General features: G+C 38.0%; 1 protein-coding gene across 27 annotated transcripts in view; it reads left to right on the forward strand.

Moving 5' to 3' along the window:
• Positions 1 to 10,000, forward strand: part of cora (erythrocyte membrane protein band 4.1 like coracle) — an 84,065-nt gene that overhangs the window by 35,751 nt on the left and 38,314 nt on the right. For 20 of the 27 annotated variants that reach the window (XM_070139169.1, XM_070139170.1, XM_070139171.1 and 17 more), the window contains 6 exons: positions 307 to 477; positions 2,439 to 2,678; positions 2,846 to 3,048; positions 5,269 to 5,421; positions 5,636 to 5,821; positions 6,055 to 6,233. In XM_070139169.1, coding sequence (XP_069995270.1) covers positions 307 to 477; positions 2,439 to 2,678; positions 2,846 to 3,048; positions 5,269 to 5,421; positions 5,636 to 5,821; positions 6,055 to 6,233 — 1,132 coding nt within the window. Of the gene's footprint in view, positions 1 to 306; positions 478 to 2,438; positions 2,679 to 2,845; positions 3,049 to 5,268; positions 5,422 to 5,635; positions 5,822 to 6,054; positions 6,234 to 7,575; positions 7,594 to 10,000 lie in introns of all 27 variants that reach the window. The other 7 variants (XM_070139168.1, XM_070139175.1, XM_070139176.1 and 4 more) reach the window with 1 other exon arrangement.

Consider the following 10,000-nt stretch of genomic DNA (forward strand, 5'->3'; position numbering starts at 1 on the left):
ACTGAAATTTTGATTATTAAGCAGTTGGACAGGTTCTCCAACATTATTTAGTGTTTTTATTGAAGTTCTCTATTACTGTTTAAGCATGGTAATAACAATCGTCTTTTTGTTATTATCACTGTCATCGTCAGTATTACAACCATGCTTTATGGGCATTAGTGTTTATTAGTGTCAGCATTGTGATTACTCTTTTCATCATCTTATCACCATCTTTACAATTATCATCTTTAGTATTGTTATAATTTCTCTACTACTACCAGTACCATTAGAGTCTTTGCCATGTCTAATATTTAAAATCTGTTGCAGGCGCCCGCAGCTATGCCGGAGGAGAAGGCGGGGAAGGGGGAGAATGGGGTCGGTGTGGAGACCAAGACCTCAGGCTCCCCTAGCAAGTCCCCCTCCAAGGCTCCAAGGGGGAAGATGGTCCTCTCACGGGTCAAGCTCCTTGATGGGACCGAGTGCGAGGTGGCGGTGGAGGTGAGTGGGATATTGGAGGAGTGGAGGAGAGTTTGAGGGGAGGTGGGTGGGGGGTGCAGATGTGAGAGGGGGAGGCAGAGGTAGGGGTGAGTAGGTGATGGAGTGGATTCAGGGAGAGTAAGGTAGAGATAGGAAAGGGGGAGTGAGTGATGAGGAGGTGTAGGTAATAAAAGAGAAGGAAGAGGAGGAATATGTGGGAGGAGAGAGAAGTGGTGATGTCTGGGTGTTTTTTAAGTGGTTTTGTTTTTGTTTTTTACTCTCTCTCTCTTTTTTTTTTTTGAGATATTTTCTCCACATGAAAATTTGTGTTTTATTAGTGATGGGAATGAAGGTAAAGTAGAATATCATTTATACATCGCAACATAGACCACTGTAACTCTGGACTGCACATGGAGTAGCAACAGCCCTTTACTGGTATTTACTTGGTAACCAGGATGGATATCAATGCAGATTGTGGCAGAAAGGATTTAGGTTCAAATAAAAAGAAACATTTATTTGCCAATGGGCATTCCTGCGCTTGTACATGCATACACACATACACTAACCAGACTATGTATTAACCCAGTGCTGTGGAGGATTTTTAGTTTTGGTTCAGGAAATTTGTTCTCGGTTAGTAGTTTTCTAAATGCTCAGCCATCAAGGAGTTTTTTAGTAGTCTACATTTCTTCCTCTGATTTCCCCTTTCCTTGAGTTTGAGTTTTTTTTTCTTCTAATGCCATTAATACTGATGCTCTTATTATTATTATTATTAAGGAAAATGGTAAAAAGTTGAGATAGGTGAGTAAGCACATGTAAAGACATCTAGGTGTGAAAATAGTTAATAAAATAAACTCGGTGTGCATGGCATGAATATACATGCCATCTCCACTGGCATTGGATTAATAGATAAAATATATTACACACTAAAAAACTAAATTTTGCTATATATTCAGAAGAAAAGTATTTTACTTACTATCCTACATGTCTGGGAAAACAAATGCATCATCATGCATAACTGTATTGAGAAAAAGTGTCAATAACATAACAATACCAATGCAAACATTAATTAAAAATTAATCAGAAGAACAGGTTTTAAAGAAGATATTTGCTGAAAATGTAACTTGCACAAACCAGCCTGGTCTAGATTCTACCCTGTGTCATGGCATCTCAGAACAGTTATCCACCTCCATTGGATTTCTGGCTAGTCAGCATTTGTAAAAACTGAGATTGAGTGCTTGCTCTGTTCACATCCACCAGCTTTAATCATTTCTGCCTGGTGATCTGTTGTCGGCAGCACACTCCACTGTGATGATGATTTCAAATTCATATGAAAAGCATCAATTCAAAACAGCCTCCTAACCCAATGCCAAATGACATTTAACCCAAAAGCTCTTATTTTTCTATGATTAATAAAAATGTTATAATTTTGAAGGTTTACCTTCATTAATCGGTGCTATTACCTAAAATCTTTACCAAATAAATGAAGCCGCTACTATCGGAGAAAACAAACTCCGTCCATTGAGCCAATGGCGCGGGAATGGGCATGATATGATGCCATCCGTTTTTCGGGGCACAACAGCCATGGCATGTACGTACATGCCACCCGTTGGCTAATGGTTAATACTTCTTTGTCTGAGATTTGAAACTGATATTAAAATGAAAGAGTGGAATAGGTAAGAATTTTATTATGTCACAGCAATAAAAACTGCCCAGACTTTGAAAAAATACAAAGATCACACTACAGATAGTATGGTGATGCAACCTTCTGCCTCGACCATCTGAGTGGAAATGACACTTGAACCATGTAGGAAATGTTTTGTAGCTAGGCAATATCAGAACATGTGCATGTGAACAGTCCAAACTTAAATTGATGTATTGATTCTATTTTATATTCCATTAGGAGCTCCCAAAATGAAGATGCAAATTGTCACTTGTCCATTAGCCAGACACAAACATTGAAGTAATGCCTCAAATCTCAACAGAAAAAAGCCAAGGGCCAGGACCTCATCAACAGTGTGGCTGACCGCATCAACCTCCTGGAGAAGGACTACTTTGGCCTCAGTTATATGGACCACAACAACTATAAGACTTGGCTGAACCCGGAGAAGAGAATCTCAAAGCAGGTCAAGGGGCCATGGGAGTTCAACTTCGAGGTCAAGTTCTATCCCCCTGATCCAGCTCAGCTGGCCGAAGACATCACCAGATACCAGCTCTGTCTTCAGGTAACAGATTGAGAATGAAAGTAACAAATATAGACAGACAGATAACTTGAGCAAATTTTCCTTGTTTCAGGATCAAATTGATTTTTTTCCATTAATGAAAGTATGTACAGTGAAAGAGCACACGCAGAGAGGATATAATATGCTCTTCACTTCTTTCTTATTTACAGGTACGGCAGGACATCTTGACGGGCAAACTTCCATGTTCTTTCGTTACACATGCACTGCTAGGCTCATACATGGTACAAGCAGAGGTGGGAGACTATGATGCCAAAGAACATGTCGGCACAAGCTACTTGTCTGAGTTCACATTTGCACCAACCCAGAATGCCGAGCTGGAGGAGAAGGTTGTGGACCTACACAAGACACATAAGTAGGTTTCATTTGCTGTTTGAATTTGGTCTCCTGTTGTTGTTGGCTATGTTATGTCGAAAAAGATGGATTACAATAACACCTACCTTTTCTCTCCATTAGTCTTCCTTCTACTAGTTCTATTTGATCATCTCTTATGTTATTTAATTTTCACAAAGATACATAGTGTACTAGATTTATTCTTTTTCCTCCATCTCAGTTTTTTCGATAAGCAGTTTCATCTAGATAGTTTTATATATATTTTAAGATATCAAAGTTTAGTCAGAAAATTGGTAAGTTTTCAGTATTTGCCGACATATAAGACACACCTGTGTATGAGGTAATCCCTATTTTCAGTGCATTGCATCATGCATTTTTCAGAATTTTTTTTTTAGTGATTATTCAGTGACCAGCATTTGCACATACAACAAGCTGAATAAATTGGTATCAATGAAGAAGACTATGAGTAATATTTGAATATGTGTACTGATTATGAACTATGGATGTCAAAAAATAGAAGTGCATATCATGAGAATATTTCATTGTCGCTTTGCACTAGTTGTTGGTACAGAGATTGTCTCCTCAATGTATTTTTGAATTTTGAAAAGAATATGCGAGATGTTGGCTATGTTATGTCGAAAAAAATGGTTTACAATAACACCTACCTCTCCCCCCCACACACACACACACAAAAAAGGAAATTTAAAAATTGGCCATTGACATAGTCTTTGTATAGAGTGGAAACAGCTAATACAGCTGTGAACACCCCTCCTCACTGGTTTATACTTTATTTCAATATTTGCAAAGAAAATGTATGCAGTACAACTTTACAGAACTTCTGGCATTGTCCCGTAGGTAGTGCCCACCCTTTAGATTTATTAAAGATTGTCATTATCATACTGTCTGGTTAGCTAACAGTTTTTCTTGTATGGAGAGTCACAGAGAATGATTAAAGATAATTACCCTTATGTTTGTGGTATTTGTATGTCTATGTATATATATATATATGTATATATGCGTCATGACACAATATGTATATATACACAAGTATATACATTATGTGTGTGTGTGTGTGAGAGCGAGAGCGAGAGGGAGCAACTGCTCACATAAGCCTAACTCCTGTAGTTTGGGCCATGTGATTGCCATGAAGCAATCTGCTCATTTAGAAAATGTGTCGCAAAAGTTGTTTATGTTCAAAAGAGCATTGGAATATAAAGAGTGTGTCAGAAGCCAATTTTTGGAATTCATAAAAGAAAGTGATATGTAATGTACTTCAGAGTGATAAAAAAGAAAAAAGTTGCTTACATTGCACTTGACCCCCCAAAAACAACTAAATGGAATTCTAATAAAAGGTCCATGTTTTGATCTACAAGTAGAATAATCATTTTAAAAAAATTGAAATTATGAATTTTTGGGCAGGCTAATACCTAGTGGGTAGTGAAGTAAAGATCTTATGTGGAAAATGTAGTTTTATACTCCAACACGCAAAAAATAATTGAATCAGCTGAAATAGTTATCTTTTTTGGATCAAACATCTTCAGAGGAAGGTAGATACATAGTGTAGCCAGAGACATGTCAATTTCCTTTGATGCAAATTGTAGACTGGCTATTTGAAATTCTTTACAGATATAAGAAATATAGAAGAAATTTCCTTAATCTTTCTCAGAACATTTTCCATTTATGAAGTTTATTGATTTGTTACATTTGTTGTAGTGAAAAGATCAATAAATATATTCAGATCCTTTTCTCTAGAATAGTTTTGTGTGCCTAATACTGTTTCTTTGAGTTTGATATCAATTTGTTTAGTACACTTTGTGGTATAGCTATCACTGTAATAATATATGTGCATTCAGTAAACTACAGCTCACAGTTTACTTCATCTCCAGATTATAAGCTCATATCAGTGATCTGAGTGGTTCATTTTTTATGTGTTAGTTTCTTGGGGGGGGGGGGGAATGTCTTATAAGCCAGCAATAGATTACTTGATATTAATTGCTTTACTGTTTTCTATGCTTTACCATTTGAATGGAATGGAGTTACCAAGCAGTATTCAGGCTCTTGAGGTGCCTCCAAAGATAACAAAATAGTGTTCTGATTTTCGAATATTGATAACTGCAACCATTCTGTGATTCTCTTCATAATTGGTAAGCTGAAATACATTTTTTGTAGACTATATTTGCCAGTGTATGTTTTTTATAGGGTGTGAGTTAACAAGGCTTATTTTTTTTCTTTCTTTATTCAGAGGGCAAACGCCTGCAGAAGCAGAACTACACTACCTTGAAAATGCTAAGAAATTAGCGATGTATGGCGTTGATATGCATTCAGCTAAGGATTCAGAAGGTGTAGATATCATGTTGGGTGTTTGTGCATCAGGCCTCCTTGTTTATAGAGACAAGTAAGTAAGATGTTTAAATTACTTGATTCTTCCTGCCTTAAGTGTGGTTTATATTATTATTTTTTTATTATTTATGAATCATAAATTCCTCCAACCTCCCCAGTACCTCTATCTGGGAAAAATGCATTATTTATATTTGTATATCCATGTCCTTATAATTTCTTTGTGTGTGAAAAGTGATATACTCTTTGACACCCTATTTAAAATTTACCAGATTACGCATCAATCGATTTGCATGGCCCAAAATCCTCAAAATCTCATACAAGCGAAGTAACTTCTACATCAAGATTAGACCTGGCGAGTTTGAAACCTTCGAGTCGACAATCGGGTTCAAATTGCCCAATCACAAGGCAGCTAAGAGACTTTGGAAGGTGTGTGTGGAGCACCACACCTTTTTCAGGTTTGTTCCCAAGTGTGGATTCTGTATTCATTTGAAAAGACTCATTGCCAACAGAGGATATAGAATTGAAAATTGATAGATACATGATTCAGGTTTTCATGTAAGAATTACTGACTAATAAACTGTCAGTAAAGTCAGTTGGTTCAGTGAATGTTTTTATGATCCAATTATTGATTATCACTTAACTTTGCAATATATTGTCCTTATAATGACCCACAACCTCTCTCTTAAAGATTAATGACTCCAGAACCACCACAGAAGCAAGGACTTTGGCCACGGTTAGGGTCAAAGTTCCGATATTCTGGGCGGACTCAGTACCAGTCCCGCATGGCAGCTAATCTTAGTGATCGAAACAATCCTGAATTTGAGCGAACGCTGAGCCGTAGAAAACTGTCTTCAAGAAGTATGGATGGTAAGGAGAGCATACTACATTTTCTCTTTATACATTTGATCTTTTATTTATGTGGTAGTCATTGTGGATGTTTGGATTGGTATGAAGGTTTATATAGGGTACTTCAGTTTCATGTATTTCCTTGTTGAGATATGAAGGACTGCTGATCATGATGATAATTATGAGATGAATACTTAAATGAAAATTCCAAATGTACATACTCAAAAACATTTATATGAAGTATATAGTGTAATATAAATATTTATGTAGATCTTTACATCTTTATTCATGTAGTGGATTGCGACTGGTCTAACAGTCGCATGAGAAGTAATGTGCTAGAGTCAGTAATTCATCTCTATGTGGGGTTTCTTTTGAGTTTTAATGCTAAATTGTTTCATCATCTTCATTATGTTAATGTTGGGGACATTTCACTTGATTTATTTCAACTAGAATATAATTTGCAACTTTGGCTTCAACTAAATCTTCAATATCACCAATATAATGCATTGTAGTATTGCTGTCATGTCTGTGGAGATGGATGGAACTGAGGTGCCATATATAGGACTCATTACCATATATTTACCTTCTCTGTTTGAAAATCTTAATATTTGTCCTAATATATATACATTATAACTGTTAGTGTTTTTAATAGTTTTTTCATATAGAAGCCAGGTTAATCATTATTGTCATTTTAATGGAATTTAGGCTCGTTATTCTACAATTTTTTTCGTAGAAATTAAGCAATAGATATACCTGTTATTCGTATTATTATCTTTTATTGTTATCATCATTATTATTACTATAATTATCACAAAGAGTTGAGAGTACAATTTTGTTATGTTAAAGCATGAAATTTGCATAAGACTTGGAACAATGGAGATTTCAAGGCATCTCCACTTCTTTGCTCATTGTTCTTTGAATGTTAGTTGCCTTAAGAGGTGCTAAAACTCCAGCCAGGATTAGTTGGGCGAAGAAGGGAGGTTGCTCTAGGATTTGTGTGCATGAGGGGGTACACATAAATTCAGATTTTTCAAATTCACCTTTGTGTTTAGAGTAAAGCCTTTACTGAAACCAAAGATACACTATTTTTAGTTGAGTGACATGATAAATTTAATGATTTTTACTTAATGTAATGGTTTGTGTTGTTTACATGGAGCAAATCACACTACAAATCCATGAATATATAAACTGAGTAATATAAATTTGTATGTTGATATATTGTTTTCCTTTTTTATTATGATTTAGATAATTTAGTTTTCATATATCTATTTGCAATTACTAGACATAATTGTTTTGGGGGGTATTATAACGTATAATTGTTTTTTTCACTCTGTATTTCCTATGCTGCATTGCAATTTCCTAGCCTACAATATTATGGAGGGTTAGTGAAGTATATGCATGTGTAGAGGATGGATATTTTGGTCTTGACTACAAGTTTGTCCGTCTTGTATGGCTAGAACGATTTTTTGCCTTCTTTTTTTTGACTGAAGTCAGTGTTAGAGATAGTTCTGCTTTTTGAATATTTGTTTAAGGAGGTTTTTGCAGCATTTATTACATATATTGTATGTGTATTCAAGTTACTGTTAGGCCCTTCCACATGCAAGAAGAAACACAGTACATTCATATTTTCTCTCTCTCTCTCTCTCTCTCTCTCTCTCTCTCTCTCTCTCTCTCTCTCTCTCTCTCTCTCTCCCTCCTCTCTCTCCCTCCCTCCCTCCCTCCCTCCCTCCCTCCCTCCCTCCCTCCCTTCTCTCTTCTCTCTCTCTCTCTCTCTCTCTCTCTCTCTCTCTCTCTCTCTCTCTCTCTCTCTCTCTCTCTCTCCCTCTCCTCTCCTCTCCCCTCCCCCTCCTTTCTCTCTCCTCTCTCTCCCTCTCTCTCTCCCTCTCTCTCTCCCCTCTCTCTCCTCACTTTCTCCCTCACTCTCTCCTCCCTCCCTCCCTCCCTCTCCCTCCCTCTCCTCCCTCCCTCCTCTCTCTCCCTCTCTCTCTCTCTCTCTCTCTCTCTCTCTCTCTCTCTCTCTCTCTCTCCCTCTCTCTCTCTCTCTCTCTCTCTCTCTCTCTCTCTCTCCCCCCCTTCCCTCCCTCCCTCTCCCCCTCTCCCTCCTCTCCCCTCCCTTCTCTCTTCCTCCCTCTCTCCCTCCTCTTTCTCCCTCCTCCTCTCTCCCTCCCTCCCTCCCTCCTCCCTCCTCCCTCCCTCCCTCCCTCCCTCCCTCCCTCCTTCCCTCCTCCTTCATCCTCCCTCCTCCTCCTCTCTCCCTCTCTCTCTCTCTCTCTCTCTCTCTCTCTCTCTCTCTCTCTCTCTCTCTCTCTCTCTCTCTCTCTCTCTCTCTCTCTCTCTCTCTCTCTCTCTCTCTCTTCTCTCTCTCTCTCTCTCTCTCTCTCTCTCTCTCTCTCTCTCTCTCTCTCTCTCTCTCTCTCTCTCTCTCTCTCTCTCTCTCTCTCTCTCTCTCTCTCTCTCTCTCTCTGTCTCTCTCTCTCTCTCTCTCTCTCTCTCTCTCTCTCTCTCTCTCTCTCTCTCTCTCTCTCTCTCTCTCTCTCTCTCTCTCTCTCTCTCTCTCTCTCTCTCCCTCCCTCTCTCTCCTCTCTCTCCCTCTCCCTCTCTTCTCCTCTCCCTCTCTCTCTCCCTCTCTCCCTCTCTCTCTCCCTCTCTCTCTCTCTCCCCCTCTCTCTCTCTCTCCTCTCTCCCTCTCTCTCTCTCTCTCTCTCTCTCTCTCTCTCTCTCTCTCTCTCTCTCTCTCTCTCTCTCTCTCTCTCTCTCTCTCTCTCTCTCTCTACTCTCTCTCTCTCTCTCTCTCTCCTCCCCTCCCCTCCCTCCCTCCCTCCCTCCCTCCTTGCTCTGTTTTCTTCCCATAGCCCTTCCCCTTGATACACATGCTCATACTAATATATGTAATAAAAACTAAGATCTTTATTTTCTCATATATTTTATAGGTTATCTATTTATCTGATGAATATTTCTTCTTATATATTTTGCCCAAAAATATATTTTTTAGCTAGAGGAGTAGTCACTCTCAATATATACAAAAAAAAAAGATAGATTTTATGAGAGCCTCACACTAGTTATTTTCAAAAATTGTCTGTTCGTAGGACAGAGAGCTCAGGGTACGGGGCTCACATATGGGCAATCATATGACCCAGAGTCAGGTAATGTTGGTAGAGAACTCCTTAGGTCTTTTTTTTTTTTTACATTGACAGTTCATGTTGGATCAAATTTTGGTCTTGTAGAATTCAAAGAGTTTTTTTTTTCTCTCTTTGTCTTCCTCTCTCTTAAATTACCCTAGAGGTGAGGAATTGGCTTTTTTTTCTTTTCCTCATGAAATGAGGGGGAATAATAGACTGCCAGTATTTACAAACTTCGATAGATTTTATTATATCCAAATATCATTTTCTTTTTATGTATAAGTACATATAGGCAGATGTTACAAGCATGACAACTCGTTCTAGAAAAGAGCATGATACTCATTGATTAATGTATGGGATCTTATTTATAGTCCAAATATATATTTGCTGCTTGAGGACCAGATGAGTAACCTTAAAAGATTACTGCATCTGCCCCTTTATACAGCTTTGTGTGTGGTCGTGCAGAGGGAAAGCTGCATGCTAGTCCCTCTGCATATTGACCTCTTTCCAAAATAAGTTCCCAAAACAAGCATGATTTGTAGTCAGATGTATTGTTCATAATTTGTCTGTCTGTTCCTCTCTCTTTCTCTAATTTTTTGTACTTTTAATATTTTTAATTTTTTCTTTTTTCTTCCAGTTTTGAGTCTTGAAGTTAGTGTTTGGCCTTGT

The sequence above is a fragment of the Penaeus vannamei genome, chromosome 25 (genome assembly GCF_042767895.1).
Source record: "Penaeus vannamei isolate JL-2024 chromosome 25, ASM4276789v1, whole genome shotgun sequence".
Classification (NCBI taxonomy): Eukaryota; Metazoa; Arthropoda; class Malacostraca; order Decapoda; family Penaeidae; genus Penaeus; species Penaeus vannamei.